This window comes from Perissodus microlepis, chromosome 7 (assembly GCF_051167445.1).
Source record: "Perissodus microlepis isolate ML-2025 ecotype Zambia chromosome 7, ASM5116744v1, whole genome shotgun sequence".
Taxonomy (NCBI): Eukaryota; Metazoa; Chordata; class Actinopteri; order Cichliformes; family Cichlidae; genus Perissodus; species Perissodus microlepis.
In genome coordinates, this window is record NC_140467.1 from 31438698 (window position 1) to 31453040 (window position 14343).

General features: G+C 37.8%; 1 protein-coding gene across 2 annotated transcripts in view; it reads right to left on the reverse strand.

Moving 5' to 3' along the window:
- The window catches only part of rab27b (RAB27B, member RAS oncogene family), a 76956-nt gene that overhangs the window by 10029 nt on the left and 52584 nt on the right, over nt 1-14343 (reverse strand). For both annotated transcript variants that reach the window (XM_084934646.1, XM_084934648.1), the window contains exons 2-5: nt 12944-13115; nt 7865-7953; nt 5462-5565; nt 5131-5254 (exon numbers count right to left, since the gene is read on the reverse strand). In XM_084934646.1, coding sequence (XP_084790772.1) covers nt 5131-5254; nt 5462-5565; nt 7865-7953; nt 12944-13096 — 470 coding nt within the window. In that variant the 5' untranslated portion in view covers nt 13097-13115. The remainder of the gene's footprint in view (nt 1-5130; nt 5255-5461; nt 5566-7864; nt 7954-12943; nt 13116-14343) is intronic.

Consider the following 14343-nt stretch of genomic DNA (forward strand, 5'->3'; position numbering starts at 1 on the left):
AGCCCGTTTCCACCACTAAAAAAAAAAAAAAAAAAAGGATCCATAACTCAAAATTTCGAGTTATTTTCTCGAAATTCCGAGTTATTTTCTCAAAATTTCGAGTTATTTTCTCGAAATTTCAAGTTATTTTCTCGAAATTTCAAGTTATTTTCTCGAAATTTCGAGTTACTTTCTCGAAATTTCGACATATTAACTCGAAATTTCGATTTATTAACTCAAAATTTTGAGAAAAGTAACTCGAAATTTCGAGTTAGCGCTGCCAATCAGTAATCTACGTGAATGATGTCATTTCCTTGTTACCCGGAAGCTGAAGCCCTCAGCTACAAATGCTACAGCTAAGCTACCGGTATTACATCCAGTCGTGAATGCACAGATTGCTGAGTGTTTTCAGCCTGGCTTCACAAATGATGAAATCCCTGTGTTATTAGCTGAATCACATGGTGTTACTATCAGCAAACGTACTCGCGAAAGCGCCAATTTGTTGGGATCCGTTTTTGAGAGCGCGTTCCTCTGCGCCATATGCTTCCGGGTAACAAGAAAGCGACCTCATTCACGTATATTTTTGATTGGCAGAGCTAACTCGAAATTTTGAGTTATATTTCTCGAAATTTCGAGTTACTTTTCTCGAAATTTCGAGTTAATAAGTCGAAATTTCGAGTTATGGATACTAGCTTTTTTGTTTTTATTTAGTGGCGGAAACAGGCTTCCATATAAAAGGGGGGTTATTACCCTTATACACAAAAATCTTCCCTTCAATGTTACAGCCACTCACAAGGACAATGAAGGAAGATATATATTGGTTAAAGGGATGCTGCATGGGGAAACTGTTCTCCTAGGTAATATATATGCGCCAAATGCACAGGATGGCGAATTTTATACAGTATTATTTAGTCAATTAGTGGACATGGACTGTGCTAATATAATATTAGCGGGTGACTTTAACTGTGTTTTATGCCCTAAAATGGATAAATTTCCCCCACAATCTATTTTGACAAAAAATTCCAAAGCCCTTTGGCAAATTATAAATGAGCTTGACCTTATAGATGTCTGGCGACACTACAATCCACTATCTAAGGAGTACACTTTCCATTCTAACCCTCACTTGTCAGCATCTCGTATAGATTATATTTTTATGTCCAAGTGTATCAGTCAGTTAGTTCAGCAGGTAAATATTGGTCATATAGGTCTTTCTGACCATGCTCCTGTGGTCTTAACCATTCAACCCATGAGACATATTGAGTGCTCTAGGTCTTGGAAGATGAGCACACTGTCTCTTTTGGATGAGAAATTTATACATTTCATAACAGAGCAAACAACAGTATTCTTAGAAATAAATGATAAAGAGGAGATAGACACGAGAACTTTATGGGATAGCTATAAGGCTTACATGAGAGGGATGATTATTTCATACACAAGTCATAAAAGGAAGCAACGATTAACAAGGCAGTTAGAGATCGAGAATAATATAAAAAAGTTGGAGAAACAATACTATGTAACAAAATCAGCTGAAACATTAAGTGAGCTTAATATTTCCAGGACATCTTTGCGTAATTTGATAATGTGAAAGGCTGAAAGAGATGTCCTTCTTGCCAGACGACGGCTTTTTGAATCAGCTAGTAAGCCTAACCGCTTTCTGGCTCGTCTTGCAAGGAATACTCCACCAAGTTCCTTTATCACAGCTATTGTGGATGTGAATGGTGAAAGACAAGTAGGAAACCGTCAGATTAATGAGTGCTTCAGAGAATTTTATACAAACTTATATCAATCTGAGATGGACATAACAAGGCTTAACTCAGGCTTTTTCCTAAACGACTTAGTATTCCCTCAGCTTTCTGAAGATCAGGTTAGCCTGCTGGAGTCACCCATAACAATGATAGAGGTGGATAAAGCTATATCTGCACTCCAGTCAGGGAAATGTCCTGGGGCAGATGGTTTCCCAGTAGAATTTTTTAAGGTAATGAAAATGAAGTTAAATAGTTTATTATTAAGGGTTTTTAATAAAGCATTTGAAGAATCGAAACTCCCAGAATCTATGTACCAGGCTAATATAACATTGATAGCTAAAAAAGATAAAAATCCGGAGTCATGCTCATCTTACAGGCCTATTAGCCTTCTTGGTGTTGATAATGAGATACTTTCAAAGATACTGGCTCTTAGGCTAGAAAAAGTAATGTGCTCTATCGTGCATGCTGATCAGACAGGCTTTATTAAGGGGAGGAATTCTTATAATAATACTCAACGCCTATTTAATATTATTCTTTTTTTAAATTTTCCATCAGATCCCTGGGGTTGTTGTTTCTATGGATGCCGAAAAGGCATTCGATAGAATTGAATGGGAATATATGTTTGAAATAATGAGAAGATTTGGGTTTGGAAAAAACTTTCTGGGGTGGATCAAAATTATATACAAATCACCAATAGCATCTGTGTTAACTAACGGCTTGTTATCTTCCCCATTTTCATTGAGCAGAGGTACAGCACAAGGTAGCCCATTGTCACCACTATTATTTGCTTTGGCCATCGAGCCTTTGGCCATGGCCATTAGACAAAATCCAAGTGTTCTTGGAGTTAAAATTGGGGATAGACAACATAAAATTCTGCTCTATGCAGACGATATTCTTCTGACACTGACTGACCCGGTTAACTCTTTACCCGTTCTTACTAGGTGTATCAAGGACTTTGGTCTTATATCTGGATACAAAGTAAATTTTGATAAATCTGTTATAATGACTTTGTGTAGTGGAGGGGATAATGAACCTTTATATGTTAAACCTTTTCATTGGACACCATCAGGTTTTGTATATTTGGGAGTTAAAGTTACACCAAATGTTGGTCACTTATATAGAGAAAATATTAATGGAATGGTTCAAGATCTTCGAGAGATGCTGACAAGATGGAGGTCACTTCCGATATCATTTTTGGGAAGAATAAATCTCATTAAAATGGTAATCCTACCGAAAATATTATATCCCACAGGCATGTTGTTTGCAATTTTGAAATCAGAAGATATTAAAGTAATTAACAAGGCTATGGTGGATTTCATTTGGGCAGGAAGAAAACCCAAAATTAAATTGGAGACACTACAGTTACCGAAAGATCTGGGCGGGTGGGGAGTGCCAAACATAGAAAATTATGTCCTCTCAATACAAGCGAGGATTCTTTCTTCCTGGATACATGAACATTCTGATCTGCCATGGCTAAATATTGAGGAAGTATTATGTAAACCATCCTCACCTGTTAACTTCTTAGGGAAACGTCTAAATGACTTACCTCACGTAATAAAGCATAACCCACTGATATATAATGCTATGTGGACGTGGGGAAAACTGAGAACAATTTTTAACAGTAGTCTTCCGTTTAATATCTTGTCAACGTTAATAAATAATCCAGACCTTCTGCCGCAAAATATAGGGTCAAGCTTTGTGGGATGGCATAAAGTAGGTGTAAAGAGGTTTTATGACCTCTTTAAACATGGTGAGTTTAAATCATTTGAATCCTTGAAGTCCCAGTATTCTATGTCAAAGACTGAGTTTTATAAGTATTTGCAATTGAGAAATTATGTGTTAAAAAATGCTAAATCATTACAAATCTCAACTGCCTCTTTTCGGTTGGAGAAATTTTTTCTGGATAATAGGGAGCATAAACATTTTGTATCAAAGTTTTATTCCGAGATTTATGCCCTAATTGTGGATAAACTGACATGGTTGAGAAAATCTTGGGGGACGCTGCTTAAATGTGAAATAGATATACAGGCATGGGACAAAATTTTGCTCCTTCCATCCAAAATCTCTGTTTGTAACCGATTTAAAGAACTGCAGTACAAAATTTTGCACAATGTGTATATTTCTCCGTATATTTATAGTAAGTATAATATGGGAATATCTCCAAACTGTCTCAAGTGTAAGGTCAGAGTGGGCACTAGATTCCACTGCTTGTGGGAATGTGCTATTATCCAGTCATTTTGGAAAGAGGTCTGCGCCAATATTAGTACAGCCATTGGTCATCAGGTGACAGAAAACCCATTAATGTGTATATTGGGATATATTCCTGTCTCACTGGTACAACATGAGCATGTAATTCAGTCACTGTTAATGTTGGCCAGGAAAAGCATTATGTTGAGATGGGTGGGGGCTGAGCCTCCCTCCATTTCTCTATGGAAGTCGCTCATCATTGAAGTTATGACTCTGATCAGGCTGGGACATTATATTGATGGGAGCTCCCGAATTTTTGTGGACAAATGGAAGAAACCACTGGAAGCACTGGGAGTAACCTGTAAACTGGATCCTAGTGGACAACAATTATGGACATAATGTTGTAATATTCTAGTGCTGTGTAGTGTTATTATTTTGGATGTGAACCAGTCTTATATTTGTTGGGGAAAAAAAGTTAAATAAAAGTAAAAAAAAAAATAAAAAATCACTATTACGTATTTGCTTTTCTTATTCTCTATCACATCATATTTACATAATGTGTTCTAAAGCCTGTCAAATATTAATGTGGATCAGAGATCTAAAGCACATCGGAATAATTTCTGAACATTACAGTATGTTAATTTAAGTGTCAGATTTTAATTGTGCAAATTGTTTCTTGCCTGCACGTGGCTGAGAGATGCATACCTTCCTTTTACTTTTATAAATACCTGCAGCCATACCCGTAACGTAGGACAAAGTGTTTACGGTATTAGTAGCTTGAGGACACGTGGAGGGGTAAGGATCCAACTGTACAAGGTCAAGCATGGAAACAGTGTCAATTGAAATTTAAGTTAATGCAGTTTTTCTCCTAGATAAATAAACATCAACAGTATTTAGTGTGTGCATATAGACTTAAGTATAAGTGCAAGATATAGTTGTAATTGTAAATACCTTAAGTGTCCATTGATATGAAAACAGCTGCTTAGTTTCTACAAGATGCTAAGGAAACAACTTTTGTTTTTTAATTATAGCCATCATGTTTTTAGGGTAATACCGAGGCCAGAAGCTCTTTTGTGAAAGTCAGATGAGAAGTTCCCACCGTGTGCTCTCAGATAAACAGTAACAAAAAATAAATAAATAAAATATCACTGTTCAACACCTGAAGTGGTCTTAATATCTACTAATACATACGGTTAATGTACATGACAAATAAACTTGCCCGTATTTTTCGGCCAGCTCCTTGGCCTGTCTCTCCTGAACCTCCCGCTGGTCGGCCAGATCCGCCTTGTTCCCTACCAAAACAATATCTGGGTTCTCACAGTAAGCATTCGCCTGTAGCTGGCCTGAAAATGAATACAGATTAAAAAGTAAATAAATAAATAAATAAAAACTGTGATGTATCAGAGGAACTTCAAACAAACAGAAATGTTTTGTTATACTGCTATTTCATACTTTCACAATACATTAGTCATCAGCCTTTTACATATTTTAACAGTGAGCTGAACATTGTTGGACTGAAATGTTTTGATAGCAGATTCTAGTAAACATACTCATCCAGTTTCTGACGTTGAGAAAGCTCTGCTGGCTGGTGAGATCGAACATCAGCAGGAACCCCATAGCATCCCTGAAGAAGGCCGTGGTCAAGCTGCGGAACCTGAAACACAAACAGTTTTAAAGAGTACAGATATGACAATGTGTATTTTTTAAAGGGTTTCTAAAAACGTCTTAATTGTATTATACTGCACAACATCCCGAATGTGCAAGCCACGCGATCACATTAACTGCTAGCCTTATGAACAGATGAGGCTAGAATTGATGTGTCCACAGATGCAGTTCTTTTAACAGCCACAAGAAGGTGCTGCAGAAAAAAAATAGACAATCCTACAATAACTACGTAAACCCAAAACAACGTGTGAAACCTGAATTGATTGATTTAAAAATGTTTGAGCACATCACGTTTTTAATTGAGAGCAAATGCCTGAAAGCAGTCACAGAGCAACACTGTATTGTTCTGTTTTTTTTGATTTGTAGCCTTCTTTTAGGCCAGCTGATAAATATCAAATATTCACATTGTGTCAGCTGTGTTCTGGGTCTTTACCAACTCCTTTTAGTGTTTGGCATTGCATCAGTGTATAGCAACATTTCAGATCTTTGGCCACAAATCAAACTATTCATTTTTCATACCAGGCTGTAAACATGCCTTCAGTTTAACGATGAGCTGGGCATTTTAACATGTCTGTTTGAACTTGGGGCTATTAGAAATGCAGTTTGTTGCACTTCCATGCTTCATTTTCCAGCACAGGATGTCACATTTGCCCAAATTAAACTCTCAGAATAGATATTTTACTAATGTCTGTCAAAAGATTTTAAAAAATAGACCTTTGCTGCTGTACATCTGGAGATTGCTGGCTGTCACCAGGTGAAACTGGTCACAAAGACAGTGCTGCACTGAAAACCTTGCACACTGCTAGAAGATTGCCTTAGTCATCCGTAGTTTGCACGGAGGACACCAATGCTTCCATTTTCCACTGCAAGCTGTAGTGTTTGTTTTTTTTAAAGTGTGACACAAATCAGAAGCCCCATTTCATACCAAACACACATTTCGAAAAGGTGCAACTTTTACTTTGAAGGGTAAACACTTACAACCGGTTGGGGAATACACATTTTTCTTCCCTGGTAATGGCTGGTTGCCACATGGTCATGGATTGTTCTCTGGGGGTCTAAACATGACATTCTAACATTTTGCAATATCAGTGTTTAAGCTGAAATCTGTAGTCGCCAACCATTTCCAAAAATCTGTTATTCCAATGAATAATTGTATGAAACCTTCTTGCACGAAACAGAAACATTGATTTCAATTTTATCAATATCAGCTTATAACTTTGTTATAAGTAAAATATATGAGCTGTAATTTCACCTGTGCTTAAGCACTAAATACAGAAAAACAATAGATGTGTGCCATGTCTGTTTCTACCCACACTAGTTAGTAATGGGGCTCCCCCAGCTGAAGTGCATATTCTGAGACATGCTTGTGCTTCTGGGTGTGACAACAGCGAGTGTGTAAACATTACTTATGAGCAATATTTAATATGCAAACAATCGGAATGAAGCAGCAGATATCAGAGGTGTCTCCACCGCAGCCTGCTTACAGGTGGAATAATGACTTTAACCGCTTGAATAAATGATCATGTGGAATCTGTTTCGTTGCACTGGGCAGAATAAATGCAATTAAAATTATGTAACTAACACTGACTCATCCTGCGGTGAGTCATCGGGCTTTTATAAACAGATTCAACAGATCGAGGTCGGGACCAATTAAAGACCACACACGCATGACTGACACATGCAGCCATAAATACTGGTCTGTTGTTTCTCTATCTAGATTTCAGAAATAAACTTTACTACTCTACAATTATAAACTTTTTTAAAACGTTTTTCATTGTACCATTTATCTGTTTTGATATCGTCCCTGGTGATTTCATTTTGGCATTATTGCATTTTCTTTTGGTTAGCTTCAACCAATCAGTAATGACTGACCAATCAATTGGAAGTCAATTCCTTGGGTCAATTGTGCAATGACAGCTAAAACTGTAATTTGTTGCACCTCAAGTCTACACACCATCTAACCCCAGTGGGATGTCCACAGTTGTAAAACTGGCCCTAAAGGTCAGCTGTATGACTGCATGAGTTTCATCAATGCTTGACTTTAAGACAAAAACTTTAAGCACTGGTGAGAGGGATTTAGAAAAAGGGCGTTTTTTTTATTACTTTTTTTGTCTACCATACTTTAACACATATTTAAAGCCTTGATGCCATCCATCAGCCCCACCTGGCATTTATGACCTGTACAATCACAGAGAGTCTTAAGCCCACAATCCACGATGCCATCAGTGATGTGTGAACCGACTAACTGTTAGGAAAAAGATTTTGTCCTAATGGGATAAGTGGCCTACCTTTCCTGTCCAGCTGTGTCCCAGAGCTGAAGGTGAACCTTGAAGGTTTTACCCGTGGTCGTCCCATTGGGGTTAGACGCTGTGTAGACCTGAGGAGAAAGAAACCGCACAATTTTAAATGACAGTTTATGAAAGAAAAATCATTTATACCTGGTGTATATTACAAGACTTTCAATTAAAAACAAACAAACAAAAACAATGACATTTAAATCAGTCGACCCAAAACTGACCATTACAACTGTCAACCTTCCTCAACCTTGAAAAGTAAGTATGTCTATAAGGTGATTGGCGTTGGAGTCCCACAGCTTTAGAAATGGCTTTAACCTTTTCCAGACTGAGAGATCTCAATTACTTTGTTGTTCATTTGTTCCTGAATTTCTTTAAAACGCGGCGTGACATCTGTCTTTTGAGGATCTTGAGGATTTTGATGGTCCACTTTGTCAGGCAGGTCAAGTTTAAGGGATTTATTGATTGAGAACAAGTGTGGCAGTAATCAGGCCTGGGTGTGGCTCGAGAAATTAAACTCAGCTTTCTAAAGATGTGATACACCACAGTTAGTTTATGTTACAAAATACATAATATAAATACAATGAAATAAAAAAACATTAGTTTAACTTTGAGATCTTTTCATTTGTATTTGAAGAACTATTCACCACCTTACATACCCCGCCTCCATTTATTCATCTCACCCCTGCTTCAGTGAATATTTCATCAGGTATGATGAAAACTCATGTGGACAGTGATCCTGACTGGGTAATGATGAAAACTTGTTTGCAGCAGCTGGCTGGTTATGTTCCTGTCACCACAGGAAGCTTCAGGCATCACTCACACCTCTGATTCTCCCTAATGTGACACACTGTCACATTTTCTGACACCCTTTTTAGACTGAGTTTATACAGATCATGTTTGAAACAGTTATATTTGACTTTATGGTGTTCTTTCATTTTTCAAGGTGATAACTGACCTTCAGCTCAGATGGGGTGACATGAAAAGACATGCACTCTGATCGAGGAAGTCTATTTGGATAACAGACACGTCAAAGTTTTTTTTTTCTTTACACTGTGGAAAGTTATCAAGGTACTATTTATTGAACCTACTTCTTATAAAGTCGTGAGCTAAACACCAGAAACATAGTGCATGGTGCTGTACCTTTGTTAAACAGCATAGTGTTGCTTTGCTGTCATACCGACTAGCCTGCTAATGAAAGAATGATGACCGCTTTGTTGTGTGTGTGTGTTTTTTTAATTACATGGCTTAAATCCATCTAGCCATAGTCAAGAACACGTAGTGCCAGATTCAGTTGTAGTACTAATTCAACTTGTCACATGCTGACGCATGAGCAGCACATTTTAGCTCACTAGGTATCCCATTGGCACGATTTTACAACATGCCCTAACCCTACCCATTCAGAGGATGGATAAGAATGGCCAGACTGCTCCAAGTTCAGTGGAAGACAACAGTAACTCAAATAATAACTAGTTACAAACAAAGTACACAGAAGAGCATCTCTGAGCACTCAATACAAGTCATATTTGCCTGGTTTGATGAATCTCAATTTCTGCTGCGACGTTTCATTCTTCATATCATCTCACACCAGACAAGTCGAAATGAGGCTAAAGTCTATAAATAGCCATACCACACAGGGGTCAACCTTATGTCTTTGGGCTGAAAGATGTGCAATTATACTACCCCAAAGCCAAATTCCTCCTTACATCAACAGTTTCTAGTCTTCATTTGTTTGTTTAATTTAAGGCCTATGAAAGATGCGCTGAACAGTGGCTACTATGGTTACAAGTCAGATTTCTGAGATAATAATCGAGCACTAAAACAGTCGGTAATGTGAGTTTCATAATGACTAGTACCCTGCTAGTTTTGTAATGCATATTAGAGGCCAGAAGAATCAAAAAGATGTGGGTCATAATGAGCCGTTTCCTCTTGGTATGAGCACAGTTTACCAGAAGTGTTCACTTAATTATCTGTCTGGGAGTCACGAAACTTTCATTTGCAAACTCTGGTTAAATGTCTCATGGGATGAGCAAACTGATCCACATTCAGCTTTCAGACCTCATGAGAACTCTGAGGAAGTACAGCTGCGAACTAAAGCTGTGATCACACATTTGTCTGCTTCTGTGTAATTCTCAGATAGAACGGTTTGAAAACAAGGTGTGACCTTTAAACACATGCACGCGTACACACACACACACACACACACACACACACTGAAGGTGATGAAACAATAATCAATCCTATGAGTCATCCGGAGAGGTGGGATTAAAGCAGCATTGTCTGTATTTCAGACCTGCAAAGGCAGCAGGGCACCAAAGTGACCAAACCAAGCTTCGCCCACTCTCTGATTCAGATAAGAGCATTCACAGTGAGATATTTGCACGTACTCATTTCGATGGTCAAGTATAGAAACTTTTATCAAGTCTCAGGTGAAGTTTAAAGTGGAACTCTACACAGAATCAAGTATGAAACTCTCAAAGTTTATAAAAAGATTTTAATACAACAAATTTCTGGAATATAGCATGAGCGATTGGTCCTGCGGCATTAAAAGAGAAACAACAACAACACAGGAATAAACTCATAAAAAAAAAAAGTCTTCTGCCTCTAGAGCAACAAGGAGCTCTGCAACCTGTCATTCATCATTTACCCAAAACAACATCTCCTTCACTGTCTGTCCAAACATGGCAATAAATTGCTTCTGTCTCATCAGCCATCTTTCAAGCCTAAAACAATTTTTAAAAGACTGTCAACTTGTCAAGACATGTCACCGTCATATTTCTTGGGGTCCATGAGTGTCAGCTCTGGAGAAAAGCATCTTATTTAGAACTGTCACCACGTTCTGTCACTATAACGTTACTGGTTCTGTCAGTGTGTGTGGTGTAAGGATCAACTTGTACGAAGTACTTTAAGCGCAGAAGTAAACTAGCTCTTAACATTAGCAGAAAGTGATCACAGAGGGCTTTTTTCTAACAACAGTTTTACAAGGCAGTTATTTAGTGGATTAAAATAATATAATTTTGCAAATTAGATTGGGGAATCAGGTGGTCCGGAAATTAAACGGATAGTCCGCAGCCGTGTTAGCAGCTCTCTGAGGCTGTAGTTGAACATAGTGATTATTTAAACTAAACACCAGCCTTAATGATTGCTAATGCTAATGATGCTAATGATTAACAGCTGTTTACAATGAACCTCCTCACTTAAGGGTTTAACTATACTAATTATGTGCTAATAAATAACAGTATTCAAACAAAAGTAAAACTTGCTGATCAAACCGTGTTTGCAATATTACAATATGTTAATTGTGATATGTCTTATTAAGCAAATATTGCTATTCTTAGTGCCATATCTATGAAAGACCTTAAAGAAGATCTGTTACGCTTTGCATAATTTTCTGTTCAAACTAATCCTTTGCTATATGTAACAACTTTACTGTTTAAACAAGCTTTCTGTTGACCAATGCTTTTTACATTTTTATATTTTTAATTTACATTTAAACTCTATATTGTGTATATTGTGCATTTTGCTATTTATTGTACTGTTTATTTTAATCTCTGTGTGCAGCGCTTTGTGACTACCTGTCTATGAAAAGCGCTTAATAAATAAACTTACTTACTTACTTACTATACAGCCTCAGAAGTTTTTTTTCTGTATGAAACAAACTGTTTTAGCCATTTTCCCCTAACTTTAAGCCAGCTTTTTTTCTTATTGGCTGCCAGAACAGGAAGTAGGTTGGGCATCTATGCTTACAACCAGAGAGTGTTCCCGTCACTGTTAAGGATCCTTAGACCCAGCCTATTCATTATGTCCTCTGTGGTGGACAAAAAACTGAAAGATACTTTTTTTCTGGGTTCGCATTACTTAAAAGTTTGCTCACGTTTAACTGCAGATCATTGGTTACCCACTGGTTTGAGAAGTCAAACTGTGAAGTTTTTAAGCTGTGCATTTTTGCATTCTTGTTGTTTTGAAGACCAGAGCAAGGACTGTATCTGAATGTGAAAAACCCTCACACCACAAACTCAAAGAAGGGCTGTTTGTCAATCATGAGGTAGGCCAATGCTAAAGCACACCAATTATAACCCCAGGTTTTCAGTCTAAATGATCATTATATTATGTTCAATAAGACCCAAAATCGAATGATCGATTAACACCATAAACTTAACACCATATACAACCAGACTTATTTGTTCAACCAGATGACTCATCTGGTGGTTATCAGAAGGAATGCAGGTTTTAAAGCACACTGGCTACATTTTTCATGTCTGCCTGAATGAACTTCTATTAGAAACCACTACTGCAACTTGGCACATGGTAGAGTAAAAAGAAAAAGAAAAAAAAACGTATATGATAACATAACCATCCCTACCCAATTAGCTCCTGAACCTTTGTCTGCTGACAGCTGATAATCTCTCATAGTGCCCTTTGTTATCTGGCAGCATATGTTTTATAGCTATCAGATGAGTGCATCACCCAAACACCCTGCCCAGCGCATCCTAGAAAGTCCCCAAGCCACCTGAGCCTCCAGCACTTGATCCAGCCCTCACATAACTATCAAAAAGGAAGCTTAGTTTTAAAAGTAAAGAGGACATGTCCCCAAACTTGGGCTCAATCTTTGGAAACTAACAAGCACAAGTAAGCCCCCACTCTGAGAGCTAAATGCTTTCTTTGGAAAGCCTTCATTTATAAATACCACAGCAATTATGTTAGACGCTAACTAGTTAACGACCATCTTTTCACGGGTAATTTATTCCGGGTCATTTATTCCCGGCTGAATCTGACCCAAGTTTGTTTTCCTTGCATAAGTTAAAATAACATGACTGTAGAGTGACTCAGCTCAGCAGCCACTGTGGGAGAAAAGCAGCAGAAAACCTGGGCTTGATCTGACCCGCTGTTTGTTCTTTGATAACTAAAAGCTCTGGACAAATGAAACTGTAACTATGGTAACCAAAGTGGCTGCTAACTTGAGATGAAGATGAATTAAATGTTGTGTAAAACTACACAATCAAAAAGAAACTTCTACAAGCTACACACAGGGTGCACATTTGTTCGTAAGAATAATAAAAGGTAAGAACTCACCACTCTCTTTTCCCTGAAGTCGATGCCGACTGTGGTGATGAACTTGGGGTTGAACTTGTTGTCTGTATATCTGTACAGGAACGTGGTCTTCCCCACGCCAGAGTCCCCCAGGGCAAGGAGCTTTATAAGGAAGTCATAATCCCCATCAGTCATAGTGATGACCGCAATAAACCTGCAGAAAACAGACAGAGTCACACGATCACGCACAGACCCACACACCAAATCCCAAGGTTTCAGCTTCCGTGGGTATTCAGTTTGTCTGTGATAAAAACCAAGCCAGAAAAAAGTGAATAAGCGAGAAACAAGGAAGCCAACAAATAAGCTGAGGAACAGAACAAGGAGATGGCAGTACAACCACACACACATGCAAACACCAACTGTCATGTTGAATTATGGTGGTGGGGATCATGGGACTGTCCAGACCAGAATATGGCTTTCTGGGAAAATAGTAACTTTGTGTGAGAACATCGCTAAGTGGGAAAATATTTAAGAAAAGAAGAAATGGTGTAAGAGTGCAAAAAAAGAAAAAGAAAAGAAAAAAAAAAAAGGCAAGCACACACTTTATATATTTTACAGACTATTTTCATTTTATGCAGTTTTAGCTAAAAACAGTCAATGAGTTTGCTGCCAATTAAACGGGAGTTAAGCATGTCAAAACCAGTGGCACCACAATACAAACCCTTGTAAGAAACCCTTTGGCGTCGCATTTACATAATTTAAATAAGGATTTTGAAGATGCTGCTGACAGGCAGGAGGCAGATGACAAAGAAAAAATCATGGATATATAGTAAAGGACGACATGCAGAGAGTTGGTGTGACAGAGGATGCTGCTGCCATAGTGACATGGATGCAGATGGTCGAGTGTGGCAAACCCTAAAGGAACCAGGCAAAAGAAGACAATAAGAACCATCTTTTAACATACAGGCTTAATTTTAAGGAGGGACATAATTAACCTTTTCTAAACCAAACCAGTCACAAAGACCAAGTAAAACAAAGTATTGTTCACTTACCCAAAATGGTAAGTGAACAAAACTCTATATTGGACAAGCTTTGACCAGTGTTGGCGTCATAAATAAATAAAAACACTACAATTGTTATTTTTTAATGAGTTTTTTAAAGAATTTAATGCACTATGCAATACTTATTTATCCCCTGGTGAAAGTAATTAGTCATACCATTCGTTATTTGGCTTTTTTATTACTTCATAACATTACCTCACATGCATCGTCACATGATTATCAGTAGACAATATAAACCTGAGTGCTTGAAAAGAAGGTGACGAGACTTCTTTTTGGTTCATAAAGAGGTTTTCATCACCCCTCCAAAAGAGGCCTCTCCAGTTCTAAAAACCTGCAGAGGACACTACAGTGTTCAACTCTGTTGCAATTCAGCTCTTTTTA